Source organism: Colletes gigas, unplaced genomic scaffold, assembly GCF_013123115.1.
Source record: "Colletes gigas isolate AHSC1104 unplaced genomic scaffold, ASM1312311v1 Colletes_gigas_Sc00002, whole genome shotgun sequence".
NCBI lineage: Eukaryota > Metazoa > Arthropoda > Insecta > Hymenoptera > Colletidae > Colletes > Colletes gigas.
Window position 1 is genome coordinate 8,808,607 of NW_025106631.1, and position 17,351 is coordinate 8,825,957.

General features: G+C 49.5%; 1 protein-coding gene across 3 annotated transcripts in view; it reads right to left on the bottom strand.

The window, feature by feature from the left end:
• Nucleotides 1-17,351, bottom strand: part of LOC122400665 (ETS-like protein pointed) — a 128,509-nt gene that overhangs the window by 7,786 nt on the left and 103,372 nt on the right. For 2 of the 3 annotated variants that reach the window (XM_043402241.1, XM_043402258.1), the window contains one exon: nucleotides 13,550-13,810. The exons of the other annotated variant lie outside the window; for it this stretch is intronic. In XM_043402241.1, coding sequence (XP_043258176.1) covers nucleotides 13,550-13,810 — 261 coding nt within the window. The remainder of the gene's footprint in view (nucleotides 1-13,549; nucleotides 13,811-17,351) is intronic. 3 annotated transcript variants of the gene reach the window in all.

Below are 17,351 nucleotides of genomic sequence, written 5' to 3' on the forward strand. Positions count from 1 at the left end.
GGGGCGGCTGTAGCGGTAATTAGAATACGATCCGTCGAGCCGGGAACGAGGACCGAAAGCAACGTATCTGGAAGTCGACGAAGGTTTCGAGTGAGCAAAAGTAGCAGCCGCGTATCAGCTGTGGAACAGGTGCCGAGGCTCCGGGCCGAGGAGTAACGGCGAAAGCAACGAAGGAAGGCAGAGAAAAGCCAGCGAGGAAGCGAGCGAACGACGAAGCGGTCGGCAACGAGGCACGCGCCAAATCGAACGAAACACGCCAGTCGGAGCGCACAGCTGCTGCACGCCGAGGCAACAGGAGCGGACCGGCGGTCTCTTGAAAATTAAAACCTGCCCCACGAACACGCTTTCAACGCCGGAAGACCATTATCTCCTCTCTTTCTCCGTCGCGGCTTCCTCTTGCTCTTGGCCCGTATCGGAATCGACCGCGAACCGTTCCTCCTCCGCCGTGCTTCAACTTTAGTTTTCAAATCGAATCGAACAAACTCGAAATTAGTCGATACTATCGATATCTCTGGACAGAGGTATCTAATCGATCGATAATCGACTGTTAACGCTTTACCGACCGGTAGCCCATTGATCGGCTTTCCGCCGGCAATGCAGAACTTATTACCAACCGATAAGAAGTATTACCGATCGGTCGCCATGAAAATAAAAAATGGTATCAGATTTAATTACTCGCAAAGTTTAATTTAATTTTCGCAAAGCTGCCTTGAAAGGATATTGTAAAGGATCGAGAATCCATTTTGAGAGAGAGAAGAGCGAAGAATCGAGGGTTTCAACATCCGACGAAGTTCAACGGCGTCGCCGGATAATGAATTAACTTATTTTCCTCGGTTCTATTAAAAACTCGCTCGTCTGCGGATGACAATGGACAATCAGGCCGGTCTATCTGATGGAAAAGAATTTCATCGGTGCCGGTTTGCGCCGCGGCTGAAAGACAATGTCGCAGAAACGACGCCCGAGGAACGCGGGCGCGCACAAGAACGCAGCAATTGTGCGATACGGAGGAGGCTTGTAAAAAAGTCGTCCTCGACGGCAACGAAATCGCGCATTGTTCGGTAGACCGGTGACCTGCGAACTCTCCCACACTCTGCCCGGCCTGGCTCAGTCTGCCTCCGACTCGGCTTGCCTCGGTTCGGCTCGGTTCGACTGCCTCGGTGTGTGTGCGTGTTTTTTCAACCAAAACGTCTCTCGTACGCGACGCGCCGCGGAAATGTATGTAAAATTTATACGCCCATTACTTTACAACGCTCCACTCTCGCGTAACGTTTCTGCTCGATGCGATCTGCCCGATCCACTCTGTTATTTTCCGTTCCGTTCCAGCGATCCTCCTCGTTCCGATTCTTCCACCTTCCAACCATCCAATTGGGCCAAATTCCCCAACATTATTTTAATCAACCCAAGTGCTAATTCGAATTAGGGTTACATCAAATAACATATACAATATCTGTAACCCTCCACAGCTCGACAAACTACTTTTTTTTATTTTATACATTTCCGTAATCACTCCGCCGCGCAAAGAGTGACCACAATGTGGTCTGCACGCGATTATTCACGACGCGTACTTATCGTTTTCCCGCGTTTCCGTTCGAGATTTCTCGAGTTTCCTCGCGCCGTTAAAAGGATTCCAAACTTTTCAGGGTACTAAGCACGCGTGTAAAATTAACACTGCGGTCGCCGTTTGTTTTTCAAAAGATAACGACGTCTTAATGTTGAACTGAAAATTCAAATGAACGTCGAAGTGTATCGTAGGCGGGATCGACGGTTAAAATAAAATTCGCGAAGCGTGCAATTCCGACCTTGCGTGGCACCGCTTTATCGACGATTTAACGCGAAGCCACACCTCGCTGCGAGCGACGTGCACCGCGAACAAAAGGAGTCCGCGTTAAGAGCAACGATATACATAGTTACGGATCATTATGCGAACGGGGGAGCGTTATTATCGAACGTCGTCGGCCACTGTCTCTTTCCTTCGACGAAGACGAACGCAAAATTGCGAAGAGGAGCGCGAGCAAACCGAGTGGAACCGTCGATTTCATTGCGCGGGAGCGTTGCGTGTTCCGCGCGAACTTTCCAAGCGGCTGAAACGGTGTTACGTTATCCGCGATGGGAAAACCAACGACAGAGTCGGGCAAATTTTATTCACGAATCGCGAACACCGTGAACGTTCAAATAAAACGAAACGATGTTAAACGATGTACGCGTTTCGTTCGCGAAAGAGTCCTTGGTAATTTGAACGTATTTATTTTCCGGGGAAACTTTCTGGACAAGGATCGTACGTCGACGAATAGCTCCGTTGCACCGGTGATGCACTTTAATGCAATTGCAGACGAGCGACCTTGGTCGAACGGTCAATTAGGCGCGCAGCGTAATGGCATGCGGCACGAGTCGACCGAACGAGACGCGTCAGCATCCACGGCGAAAATCTATGATCCCCCCCTCAGGAACAGAGATTAGGCCCGCTTGGCATTGATTCTGGTCACGCAATGCGAGAAAGTGGACGCGGAAGTTTCGGTACCATCCATCGTTTCGCGTTTCTACCGCGCGTCTCGCGTCCTATTCCATCGATGTAAACGAAATAATAGCTTTTCGATCGTTTCGATGCAACGCCTTCCAAAGTTGAACCGTTTATACAATTGTTTCGTGACTTTGAATTTCTGTTAACCGATTGATAGAAGTATCAAGGAAGATAAGTGTCGTTTGGGATTTTTTTTAGAGTGCACTCGAGCTTCTAATATCTGCTCATTCTGGTAGTCGAGTAGGTCTACGATCTCAAGTGAATAACATGTTGATTAACAAAATCAATCGATCCGCTACAAAGATATAACGTGGTGTCTGAGCGAGCATTAAGCTTTAGAAACGTAATTCGACGATTGGTGGCCACTCGAGCCGAAGAAACGCAGTGACGTTCGATCTACGTTTCGTTTCCAAAATATGCGAGTATCCGGACCTAATGCAAGCACGATTTAAGTAATTTGAAGCAAGTAATCGCAATAATTTGGCCGAGGAGCCGCAGGTTGCCGACCACTGGCCCCAAAACAATAGAATTGTCTTTCAATTGGGATTGCAATACTCAGTATCTATACACCGGATTGCGCAAGCTAAGATTTCAAAGGTGTCCTTTCGCGAAACAATTGAGAACCTTCGATTCGTAAGCACACGGGTTAAAATGAAAATTTCTGGTGACATCGTGGATCCGGATATCCAACTACATCCTACCAATCGCAACACGGAATACGTTTAAACGCTTGCAGTAGTATAAACATCTTGCCAGTGTACAACAAACATTCTTATCTAGATTAAATCAAGATCGTAGAAATCTACTCTAATCTCTAGCGCTTCCGCTGGTAGAATAGCATCTTAATCTTTTTTAAATTCTTTGGTAATTCGATTGCTCGAGTGTTTCCGAGGATTCACTCTGGGTTAGGTTTCTGATACTTTCGTTGGAAGAATAGTCCTGGGTCTCTGGCCGAATATAAACAAGATCGAAGCAAAATTGTATATTAAGTCCAGTTCTTGAGATATGTGGGACTCTTTTTAATATTAATATATTCCTCCAGGAGTAACATGTTGATTGAATATTTTGCTCTTCTGGGTGGGTCATCGACATGGATTTTGCAATCATTTCCAAATACTCAATTCTTAGCAATTCTCCATAAGCGAGTAAGACATGTTAAATCAGCTCTACAAACTGTCCATACTTGGACTTCCGTTTAGCGAACATCGAAAGCTCTACTATTCGAACTAAGAAGACGGTGGACCATCGTTAACAGTTCTCCACTATATTCGAAACGATTATTTCTAAATTACTATCGGAAAAGAGTTTCCACCCAGATTCGATGTCTAATATTTCGAGGTTTAAACGTTGGTTGAGTGGAAAAATAGCGTTTGAAGGGAAAGACGTGGCGTTTGTCGGGGCATCGGTGGCTCGCGAGGGGGGGTGTGCAGAAGACGAGTAAAAGAGGTGGACACGATTGGCGAGGTGGGTACCTGGCGTGTGGGTGGTCGCGTCCAAGGAGACCGGCGGCATGCCGGTGTTCCGAGCGATCGCGTGCTGATGCGGATGCTGGTGGTGCGGATGGGTGAGAGGCTCCGCCTCCTGGTACGAGGGGTAATCGGCGTAAAACGGTTCGTGGCCTGTCATCAGCGTGTCCAGCATCTGGAGCACCATCTCCGAAGATGCAGCGGCGCCGCTACTCGTCGTCTGACCGATATCGTTCCCGTACGTGCCGACGATTATGGCCGGCGCCTGCCCCGAAGGCCGCGACGTCTCGACGCTCGCGACGCCCGCCGTGACGTCCCCTTAACGTTCCCGCTTCTGGCCGGTGCACACTGTTCGACGCGCACCTACTCGCGCCGATGCTAGAGCGCATTCGTGCTGGCGGATCCTTGCCTTGCTTCCAGCGAAATCTATTTCCGGAGCACCGAGGAGCACACGTTCGGGGATCTGGCCTCACCACGAATCGTTACACCGTCGAGCGGCGCGTACGCGACGATACTCTGATTCCAAGATGCGTCGCTGGCCAGAACACGTCGACGATTCGCATAGCTGGTCGCCACGAACCGACCCCGGCGTCAAGGGTGTTCGACTTCGATGCGGTGTCCCCGGCTTCCAACGCGCTGTTTGCTCGGTCTAGGCTCCGCGTCGGATCTCCATTAGATAGGCTACACACAACGAACCTCTGCGTTCATTCAAACACCGTTCGAGATAACTTCCACCGGGGGTTCTCAACGGGCTCCTTTGCCGATCTACGGTTGCGTACACTGTTCGTTTCCATCCACCGAGGCACAGTAATCACAGAATTGCGTGCGAGGCCCGCCGTAGGACCGTTCCCGTCGATAAACCACTTCGTCTCTACCGGACCGTACTCCGCAATTCTTTTTATCGCGATTCCAATCCACCCGAGGTATCCGGGATACTCGGAACGCGTTCGCGCACTGTTGCGAACTCGTGTGCAACAGGTGTCCCCCGTGGAGGGTGCTAACAACTTGCCCCGCGAAAACTTGACTCCGAAATATCACTTGGCCGGACGAAACTTGCGCTCGTATTCGATCGGTCTGCGCACGCTGGCGACCAGTTATTTACTCCACGAGTTACAGCACCGTGGACCCCGCGATTCCAAAAACGAATCGCGGTCGGTCAGCGATCGACGACGAATCTCACCGACGAAACCTGCGGCTCCGGGAAAAAGACGGACGGATTCGGCGTGAGCAAAGGGAGACGCGATTCGTGCGTAGAAAAGAACTTCCTCTCGCGTACACTCTCCACTTGACGTGAGCGCGCGTGTCACTGTGACGAAGCGCCGCGCCGTTTCCGCTCTCCGGTCCTCCACTGACCTCCCCCCACCGTCCTTCCCCACCACCCGGCATCCCCACCCTCGGCGCCCTCCGCGTTTCCCCCTCCCCGCCGCGCGACGAGTTCGATTCAGCCAGCTGCGGATCGCGTTCCCGTTCGCCGCTACGCTGCTGGTCGCCGGTGGAGGTGGAAGGGACCATTAACAGGGGAAACGGGGGCCGAGTGGGGATCCGCCGCCGCCTGGAGGGGCGCTCGTACGCGGTGGAGGGGAACCTACGGACCGGGAGGGGTTCACAGACGCCCCCTCGAACCTTCAACCACCTGCTGCCGCAGAGAGGCGATGTTTTCTGCGCGATTGACCGCGCGATGGATTTCCCGAGACTCTAGGAACATCGTCTGGAGCGTGCCCCGACCAGTGCCCCGGAGTCCTCCAGCCACGGAACATTTCAATTCTTTCGAATCGGCAGAAATTTTTAAAATGGATGTGTACAAAATTTCATACGTGTAGTCTTAGGAATCCGTCCCTAAAAAATACTTTCCCGCTTTGGAAAACGCGAGTTGAAAAGGTTATGAACTACTTTGAACGCCCCGACGCATCGAGTCGGCGCACGATTATCGTAACCGCGCGAGCCGGGCTCGCGAAGGTGAACGCAAATATAATTACCGCGGCGCAACGTTAGATAATTAAGCGGCGCGCAAAAGAACACGGGGACGTTACCGCGCGCGGCTTATTGCTTCTTCCTTTTAATGACAAGAGGACGAGGCCGAGATTCGAGAGATTCTCTACCGGTCGTTCCCGCCGATCCGCTGGCTCGTTTAACGCGAAACCTCGGTTCTTACGTCGCCGTAGTTAACTGCGACGCTAATTACGCGGGGCTGGTTAATTGAATTTTAATCCCACGTTTCCTAGTTATTACCCCGCCTTTTCGCGAGAAGCTGTCCGTAGTCGCGTCCGATATCGCGCCGAAACACGTGGGAAGGTCGATTTCACTCGACGTTTGCTTAAAATTCCTTCGTTCTACTGGGAACAACGAGTTTTTCAGTTTATCTGGCTACTTAAACCGCAAAATCGAATCGCGAGCAAAGAGACCGGGGGATTCAGCCACGTTTCAGCACTCCAAAGCACACTTTCGAAATCAAAGGCGCGAAAAACGAAAAAGAGGAAGAGGAGGACGAAGACGAAGACGAAGACGAAGACTACGGTGGAGTGGAAACGACGTGGCGCGAGCGAACACGCTTATAATACGAGGTCGCAACTCGAAGGGCCTAGCCTATTTTTGAGAGGGGGCTGGCTGGGGAGGCGCAGAGAGACCGGATGCTAAGAGAGGCGAGGCAACGGGGGTTTCTCTGTTCGGCGGGCTCGCACGTGATGCAGAGGGGACCGGAAGTGCTCACTCCCCTACGCCTCGTGCCTCTCTCGCTCGCCTCGTATAGTCCGCCGGCAATAGTAATGGGGACTTACGAGCAACGCACAATAAGGACACGAGTTCGATGCGCCTTGTGCCTGCCTGGCTGCCTTCGTTTCTTCGCGCACGCTTTTACCGTTCGTGCGGCGTGTTGCTCGCTGCTTTTGCCTTCGTTTCTGCCTAACCGGCACCTCCCACTTTCATTCTTGCCTTTCGGTTGCCATTCTTGCGCGGGATCGCGCCGCGACGCTTCTCCCTTTGTTCATCGCGCGCCAGGTTGATTACCAAGGGGTTACGCGCGCACCACCTTCGTCGAGCAACGAGATCGAAACGAATCTTTCTCGTAAGTTCTGTCGCAATCCTGAAATGTATTTCCTAAAACGGTGAACGAACGAGGGAACCAGAAGAGTTCAGAAACAACGAGACGAGGCAAGAATATCCGTCGACACCGAGAACACTGCCAAAAACTGGAAAACGAGTCTGTCGGTTCTCCGACAGTGAATGGCCCCTAGGAACTCTGGCGACCTTGATGCACGCCTCGACGACGAGAATCATAATGGAGGGCATCGTAACGTATTTCGAGGGCCGAAAGCGGTCGTGCAAGATCTCCTTCGTCTGCATCTGTTCGATACTCAGCCTCGACAGTCCAAGTGAGCAACAATGCCGTCGCAGCCAGCCCGAGGAGGGTGCATTTAGGGGTGCATTAAGGGAGGAGCACTCGAGAACATTATAAAACTATCTTGCTCTCTGGAGTATTGGGGTAGGACTCCTCCCTCCCTCCTATTCTCCGGTCCTGCCTCGGCTTCCGGTTGTAACACGAGCTTCCACGCTCTGTCCCTCTCGTTCTTGCCTCCCTCCTCCTCTTTCCTTCGACGTCTTTTCTCCAGCTTGCCTTCGTTCCTCCGTGACTATCGTTCTCTCTCTCTCTCTCTGTCAGCGCCGATCGCGGCGAGGAAGACGAAAAAGCGACGATCGAGAGGACGGAGGAGACCGCGAAGAAGACGAGGGCGACGTCTAACACGGACAGGAAGAAGGGACGAAAAAAAACACACATACACCGCGGTCGTGTCGTGAGTTCTGAATGAGCGAGAGAAGGCTTTGTAGGCCCCCGAGGCGGTGTACGAACTATGAATGAACGAGTGAATGAATACAACCTGCGCCAACCATCATCCCCCCTCGCTCCCTCGCTCCCTCGCCCCTTACGCGTACGCCTTTTCCCTTCGTGGGCCCCGGTTTCATCCCTCCACGACCCTACCACTTTTCGGATCTTTCATCCCTCTTTATAGCGTTTGTTCCGCGAGCTTGCACAATTGTCCGCGCCCCTGCTGGGCATATGTTCACCCCCTGACACGCCGATACACGAACGATCCTCCTCAGACCCGTGTTTTCTTCCGTTCGAGTGTCGCGGGGGGTTCTCCCGACGAGATGTTAATTGCTGCTGCGTACCTTTTCTTTTTTATTTAGGAATATCTTGTGTCGTTTGTCATATTTGCCAAGGAATTTCAACCCCTTCGCAGTGGAATAAAATTACGAGTTTATAGTACTTAAGAGTAGCGAGTCGTTGCCGTAAGCGGACGATGATAATAACAATTTGATTGCGCGAGGACTAAAGAAGAAAACAATGTTGTATACCATTCATCGTACGATCTTACATTTTGCGTTTAATATGCCCGGCTAGAAACTCGCGGAGCAATCGGTTGCTCCACACCGATCTGCATCGCGCGTCCTATTGCAACTTTAGTTGCACAAATCGCTTTTGTAACCGCGCTAATTTATATCACGATAACATTGTCTCGATCCTTGGAATTCGAAAGATAATCGATCGCGCGTTTAAAATTCTGTTTTAGCGAAAAGTGATAGGCGATCGGAGAAACACAGCGACGGTCGGGCTCCCAAAAACAACGATCGGTCCTCGACCTCGATTCCCTCCCCATTTCCTACCCTTCGCCATCAGCACTCGAGCCTTTCGTCCCTCTTTTTCACGGACGCGTCGATCCAAACTCCTTTTCCCGACGTTTAAGAACATCCAATACCCAGAATAATGATCGAATCCGGCTCCACCTCTGGAAAGGACGATTCTAAACGATTTCCCCCGGTATCCACGAGGCGCACGTGCGGCTATTGAACAGAATAGAGTTTCATAAGGATTCTGAGCGCGCCGGAGAACTCGTTGGTCGCCAAAAACGCGCTCTCTGAGGCCAACGAATCAAAATGCCGCGTGGCCAGCCACGGTTAGTTATCGCGCGGTGGTTGCTTAACAAATAATCATTGTGCTCGTCGGCACGATTGACTAACCTTTCCATAAAAGAATAGCGAATGGCGTCACACGATGGCCGATCCTTTTTTGGCCGGGTGTCGGTAAACCGTAGGAACTCGCTTTTGCGCACGGCGGGATTCGAACACTCTCCCCTGTCGCCTGTTTTGCTCCTCTAATTTATGCAAACGCGCGTGCGCGAACGACCCGTGCCCGTCCGTGGTGCACGCGCGTCGTCGACGAGGCGACATACGTGACACGAACCGACGAGCGAATCTTCGTTTTCCTATCGGATATCCTCGAAATTAGAACCGACATCAATACCTAAACTCTTATCCAAAATCATCCACCTTCAACCCCTTTAAACATTTTTAATATTTCGTTATTATAGTAAAATTACGAATATCCGACATGTGAAGTGATAAAAATGAGGAATTGGACCACTTTTATGGTTTTTTTTTTAATTCATGGGGTTAAGGAACAGCTTTTTGGATATTAGAATTTCTACGTATTCTTGACTAAAATACGCGACGTTTGCATGTTAAAACATTGAAATCCTCCAATCTGTTCAGGAGTTATGACGTTTCAAACATAAGCATGACATTTCTGGCCATACATGGTAATGAATTTTTTACTCAAAAGTGTGTAAGAATTCGGAGGTATGTCTAATGACCAAAAATGATCGTAATAGACCCTTGCAACTATAAATAATTTTTTTATAACGATTTGAAAATTTTTAATTTTGTCGAAAAATTTCACACCTACTCGAATTTTTTTCTCGAAACTGGTTAAGATTTCGAGGGTATGTCTATTCACCGAAACTGATTGTAATTGACCCCTGTAACTAAAAATAATTTTTTCACAATGATTTAAAATTTTTTATCTTTGCCGAATAATCGTACCTCTACTGTGGTAGAAACATTGTAAGAAGTCTCTGGTCAGCCCTAGTCCAAACTGAGCAAACAGTTTGGCGGGCCTTCGATCCTTTGTTTGAGCATTCAGACAACGTCTCGGTTTCAAAAGACCTCGGCAGCCGACTCGCGGAAGTCGAGAATGTTGCTTTTTTGGCTTCCAAGGGATCCTCGAAGGCTGCTCGACGACTCGTGTTAATCATGATCGAATGATGGAGATTCGATGGTCGAACCAAAAGGAAATTCTGTGTTCTAGACATTTTTGTGCGTACTACCCTTTGCATTTAGCTCTGAGGTGATCGTGTAAGACGTTTAATAGAGTCTTAGACTGCAAAGGGGTCGAGGGTTAGGTCGAACAAATAAATTCTAATTATTGTTGTTGTTTAACACGCCTGGGCCTTGTTCTGGCGGTGCCGGAGAGGTTGTTAGAGCGCACGGTTGTGAAAAAAGTCGGTGTGAGAATTGGGTCGGTGGTAGTGGCCGCGGAGAGGCTCCGTTGGACGAGCCATCGCGATCTATGGGTTGGAAAAGTTTGAGAGTGACGTGCACGTGTATGCGCAGGAGTAACGTAACGCATCGGTTCCAAGAGGAGGAGGTCGAAAGCGAGGATAAGCGAGAGTCGAACCAGAGACCTCGAAGAGCCGCGATACATAACGTAACAGTGCTCCGGCAAGCAGAAATAATGAGTCTATTATACGGTCGTCTGTGTTGGTCGTCTTGCAACGACACGTTCCACAGTCGAATCATGATACAGTTCGCCAAGTCTTACGCAAAAATTCTCTCTGACGATTTTAGGCGAACGATCGAACCCCGACCATGACTCCTGACGATCCACAAAACGATGAACCCGTCGCGAGTGATTTCGGAATACTGGGTCCAGAATTTAGATCAAACTAAAAGAGTATCCTTTATTCGAAATAAATTGCTTAAGGAAGAGCTACCCCTCGTGTTATATTACAAGATAATTGGAACCTATAGAACCGTACAAAGATTTTGGAAATGAGTTTGACGCGATCGATCAGGGGACCGCGTACATATTTTTATCGGCCTAAACGCAAGGATGCCGCGAGAGGCAGCGGAGCCCGGCGTCGTCTCCATTGTCCGCGGCGAAGCGTGCAGAGGGCCCGACTTTCCCTCGTTCATCCACGGTCACTGCTGCAATGACGTAAGGCCCCCGACTAGAGGTAATTGTTACCTACGCTATGAACGCTCGCCTCATAATGTTCTCCTCCGTTCCGTTCTATTCGAGCCGGCTCCGATCCGCTCGGCGACCGCTCGCGTGTGTGCTGAACAAGCCTACTCTCCCTCTTGCTGGATACTACGATGGCGACTCGATGGAATCGCGTCGCGGACGCTTGGAATCCGTCAAAGTCTCAACGTGGGGCCCAATCGAGTAGAATTGGTGTCAATCTTACTAGGAAGCGATTCGTTGGTCGCACTCTAAAGGGTGCAGTAACATTTTGTGAACCCTGAAATACCGATTTACCGAATTAGTCTCCCTCTTGGTGGATACTGAATTCGCTGGAGTTCGTTAAAGTCTCGACGTATAGGGCCCAATCGAGGCGAATCGGGGTTAATTTTACTAGGAAGTTAACCCTTAAATACCGATTTATTGAATTACGGAGACTTTTCTGGGGCCCGAAAGGTTAGAAACCAATTGTAAGCGGTCCGTTGGAGTTGGACTGGAGATGATATCTGGGCCCGGAGCGGTGGTTGCGAGCGACAGTCTCTCACAGGCGGTGTTAACACCGCGGGTGATAAGCATCGGTAGCCGGGAAACGAGAAAAAATCCAGGACAACAAATTGCTCGACCGGATGAATGGGATGATCCACTCCCAGCGAGGCACTCCTGGCCCCCGTTTTCCATTGTTCGTTGGTGGAACAGCCGGAGTCCTTCGGCTGAATGAGTTGCGTCAGAGTTCAGCGATGAAAACAGCGGAGAATAAGGTGAATAAGGTGAATCACGCGGCCGAGCTGGCCGAGATATTGCAATCCACCCTCCCCGCGGAGGACGCGGGCCCGGTTAGTTAACGGAGTCGATTTCTAAGACGGACGAGCACCGCGCTCAGTGAAATCGCGGATTGTCGTTTCGATGCCGCCCCGGGGGGACTTGGACGACGACGACGACGACGACGACGACGAAACGTTAAATGAGAGGCGAACCAGTGACGATAATGAGAGACCTGTGGCAACGCGTGCAAACGCGCCGAGCCGAGAGATGCTATCAGCCACCCCTGACGTAACAATGAGAAACTCCTCTGCCGAGTCGCAACCGCTTTCGTTCGCGGCTGCAATCGGGGGAAATAAATAAACCAGCTTGTCGCGCTCTTTCGCGGTTTCGCTCCTCCTCCGCGGCTCCTCTGGTCAGCGTTTCCCAACCTGGACTCTCGACGAATCCCCTTCGTAACCATAGCCGACGAAGAGGGAGCTCGAAAACCATGTCCAAAAGATGTTTTTCATAAAAATTTACATGCATTTTGAATTGATCGTTTTAAGATTCGTTGTCAGTGGTTAATTAAAGCAAAAGCGTTCTGGGAACTTGACTGTCTTGGGGGTCACTGGTGACCGACGCTTCAAACTTATCACGAGTTTCGCGACTAGTGAAATTTTAAGTAACTATATGTAAAGATGTTATCGAATACCAGCTAAATATAATAAACCAACATCCTCGACCGATCGCTGACCAGCGTGCGGTGAACGCCCATATGCGTTCGACGAGTATGGTCAACGAACAGGACCACAGGATTTCCGCACAAGGCGTCCATGATTCCACAAATCCTAGTTGTTTCTGCCCTGTTAATTTTTCTAGATCGAACAGGAGCTGTGGACTTGTTGAATGGTATTTGCCTCGTTTCCGGGAGTATATTTGCCTGAATAAATTGCAGATTTCAGTCGGAGGGGTTGGGAAACCCTGGTCGGACCGTCGAGATCGCGACAGAAGAAGAGATCTACTTGTCTGTGCGTCGACACCCGACGTAGAGAGACGTTCAATCGACTCTATATTGTCAGGGAAACTTTTACAGCCGTCAACGGACGGGAGCCTCCCCTAATTTATCTCCTGTTGCGCCTACGTTTTTCAACTTCAATGGAATCCACGTTGGCTCGAAGTAACTTTGTTCGATCAGCACCGGGGGAAAACTTAATTCTTCAACGCCAATAACTTCCATTCATGGACGCGTCTTGCGAGTTCAACGTCTCTCTGAGATCGGTGTCCGGTATTCGGTATTCGGTGTCCATTTTTCGAGTCCGAGACAGCTATTAGATCGTCCCTCGAGTTTACTTCCGTTGTTACGCTGTTCGTTAAAATATGTTTCTAAACGATCGAAAACTGTTTCAAACTACTCCTTGTTTCGTCCATCGGATTACCATAACTCTGTCCCTCCAAAGCGTGGCCGATCTTCGAGATTAAAATTTCCTTCGCTAAAACACCGTCCCCGTGAACGTCAGAAATATTATTTGCAGCGTTCGTTGTCGCATTTCCACGGTACTCGAGGTACAAAAATATCTTCCGTGGACCGTGGTGCAACGCGATAAGCACAAACACGAACTTCACGATTGTCGACGATTCTCGTGTTTACGATCGCTCGATCGCCGATGGAACCCGTTCGTCTTTAGTTGCTAGGCTCTGGGTGGACGGATGAACGGAACCCAGGCCACGTGGATAGTGAAAAGAGACACTTACCATCGTTATGATACTGTCTCGAGGGTAGAGAAACTGCACCGGAGGTCGGTTGCAACGTGGACGGCGGTTGAGTCCCGGTTTGAGGGCCCGAGGAGTTCGAGGTGGTGGAACTCGCGGGCGTCGCTGGGCTCTTGTGTTCCGGCGTCGCCACCTGATGGGCCGCGCCCTGGTATCCCAAGAAATCGCCTAAATCTGGCACGCATACACTTTCGTACACGTTGCTCGGCACGTTCTCCAGAGAGGCCTTCGCCGCGTCGACATCTGAATAGGGAAAATGGAACAGATCCTCAGTCGCGAGTTGCTCCACGATCTTTTCCTAAATTTCTAGTTCTTTCGATCTGACTTTAAGGGGCTCTGCGTTTTCGCCTCGATTCACGGTGACTTTCGAATCGGGGAACGTCGTGGATTCTTCGTTAACTCGGAACGAATTTCGCAAAATAACGTGTTTTCGGGGATAATATTTGTCAGACGAAGATTTAGTGAAAAAATTCTGTATTTTCTTTCGGCGGACAAAAGGCAACGAAACCAACAATTCCACTTTCTTACGCTCGACGTACCGACGCGTCAATTTATTCGCCTCGACTCTGTTTACGCTAATGCGCTATTTACACGTCAGTCCGTGGCGGGAGGGGGCGGGGTATATATGGAATTAATGTTTGCATCGTCGTAGTTACCGCGATTATAGAATTCCATGTCATTAAGCCAATTATGTCGGCGGTACGTGACGTTACCGCGACGCGTAAAGTCTGTCTCCCGTTTTTGCTATTCGCGGTGCAAGAGCACCACGGAACGTAATCGCCATGAACGATCTCCGACTGTGTGCTCCATTATTACGGCCATTATTGCGAAGGAGAGGATTGCCATTGGCGTGATTCATCGGCAACGTTCGTTTCTGCGTTTCTGCGACGAGCTTGCGCGAAACGAATAATCGATGCCCGAGAATTAATTCGAACTGGGCTGGCCCGGGCGAAACGAATGGTATCTCTTCTCGATTCGTTCCTCACACTTCCGGTTACAGCTAACACTTTGACTACCGCGTCTCGTTTCCTTCATTTTAATTTATCATTACGAACTAGAAGTTTGGGTGCTCTTGGAAACTCGACGAGTTTGAGAATTGGTTTTTACTATTTTCGCCATAGGACATTGTTTCGACAATATAAATTATCATCGATATAGCTAACGCAAGAGAGTCGAATACATTTTTAATTGCACGGTGAGGGTTCGTTTGATGGATCATAAACTGTTTAACTCGCAAAGTCACACCTTATAGTCGAGTCTGCTGGCTGTATACTGCCAATTATTATCATATTAATTCAAGTAGCGAGATCGTTGCAATGGTAGTCTACCATTGATCGCAATAGTGACAATCGTTCTTATCTTATTAAAGGATGTCGTAATTGCAGCTTCGAATGTCTCGTACGATAAACAGAAATCCCTTTTTCGTTCAGGATTTGGGTTTAAGAGACTAAGAGACTTTTCAAGGAATAATAAGTAAACGATAGGTCCACCGAGATTGTACGAAAAATATCGAAACGAAAAATAGAAACTCGTCGTTGCGACACGACGAAACGACAGAAAATATATCAAGGGGGGGATTTCACTCCGTGATTCAATCGCGCCCGCGGCGGGAGGATGCAGCTTTTTAGTTTCTACTACGGCGCATGCAGAGTTTCCTAATATCCGTTCTCGTTCGCGGAATCAAAGCGATTACCCACGCCATGTCGCGTCTACGAGCGTACGAGCACGCCATAGGTTCCAGCCGAGCCGAGTTACGACTCGCGTCCGAGATCGCGAGCTCTCCATTGTTCCGCGGTTGAACAGACGAACAAAGCCATACACGAAATGTCCAAGGGAACGAACAGCAGATTTTTTTATCCGTTAAATTCGCTCGTCTCTGGGGGTAACCACCCTCGCGAGTAAATCGAAACGTTCTGGAGAATTACAAATTATGGCGTCCATTGAGCATGAGAATACGAATGCACGGTCTTTCCCGTGACTTTGAAATAATTTGTGATCGAAAGAGACCCTGACACGAGGCGCAATATACTGTCTATTCATGGTCCGTGTCTGTGGAGACGATAAATAATTTTCTGCGATAGTAGGATGTACGGTGCAACGAGGAGAGAAAAAAAAGGGTTTCGTTTCGTATAAATATTGGATTCGTTACGTGTCTAATCGGGGCCAGTCGATTGAATCGCGGTTTCTCCGGCCGATGAGACGACACGAAATAATCGATAAGGAAGTACGGGCTTTTACTTAACGGGAGTTAAATCATGGGTGAACCTCCGCTTCCTGCCCGGATCATTTCATACCTTGTCCGTCTCTCTCCTTCTGCTTTTCTCTCGCTCCCGCCCTTCCTGTGTTCTCCACCGAAGATGTAGAAGTTCGAGGGTAACTTCCTCCCGGCGAATGATATACGATACGAACACGATCTCGCGAATAATAACCGAGACAGAGAATCTCGACGAAAGAGCTTTTCCCTCGGGGATTCGAAGACCATATCGACGGCGAACCGATCGATTAGTGTCGCCTTGGTGCATGGCTCGACGAAGGACAAACGTCAGAAATTGGCTGATTCTCCGCAGACTTTAATTTCAAACCGTTAAACAACAGCGTATAAAGAAAAATTCTATCAAATAGTACTCTGTTCGGCTAGCAGAAAACCGAACGAAACGATCAGATCCTCTGCCGGTCGTCGCAATTAATGTCTCACCTTCAACGAACGCTTTCTCGCCAGTCCATTTCTTGCGACACGGAATCGCGAACAGCGTTTAATCTCTTGCGCGTTGTGCCATTGCTCTAGCCATGAATCGCCATCGTAAAACCAGGTTCGAAACGGTTGGACGATGTGCAACGATGAATGAAACGTTCATTGCGTTTCTCGTGAGCGTTTAACCAGCGACTCGTCGTCCGTTTAAATAAAATTGTGCATCATGAATTAATTTCCAAAGAATTACTATTTGACGTTTTTTAAGGCGGTGCAACTCGCGGAGAGAGCGTCGTGCTGGGTGATCGTTGACGCTAGTTTCCCCGTTAAAGGTCCGTGGAGAAGGATCGAGGATCTATCTGTAGCAGGATCTCGTAATCGAAATACGAGCGGATCCTCGCGAGGGCAGATACACACGCACGAGCGGGCCGAAAACCACCTAAGTGGCCGAGGCAATGGCACGGGACCATTCTGCTGGCACAGGATATCCGGAGTGGGAGTTTCTATGGCGCGGTTCTCTTTTTTTTTTCATTCCGCCATTCTCTCCTTGGTTCGAATAAAAAGTACCGATTCAACGCTTCGAAACGCTGAAAACACGAAGAGGGAGGTCGTCGCGTCTCCCCGTGATCTCTCTCCTGTCATTGTTCGCGGCCGGTTTCTGCGCCCGGTACCTGCCGTGACATTGCGATTTTACGGAAATTCGATATCTGTTTTTGTGCGAACACGGCAATGGGATGTCCCACGTCCGAGGAAAACGACTCTTCCGGTCCAACCTGCTTTTCCTCGCGCGAATCCCCCGTCTGGACACTGGAGCCTCCAGACAACTATCTCTATATTTCCTTTTCGAATCGTCGATCCTCTTTTCAAGCGCGATATTATAGTTTCTATCGCTAATCAGAGTCGAGCAAACTTTATTCGCCATCAACTGATTTTTATTAATCGAATTAATGAAACGGGAGCTTCGTAGAGGGTTGTCTCAGCACCCAAATATTAAAATTTCCTATAAATAGTTAATCGTGAATAAAATTTGCCCACCTCCGTCGCTGACATGTAATTAAACAATACAATCGCGTTCGTAAGTCGTTGCAAACGTAA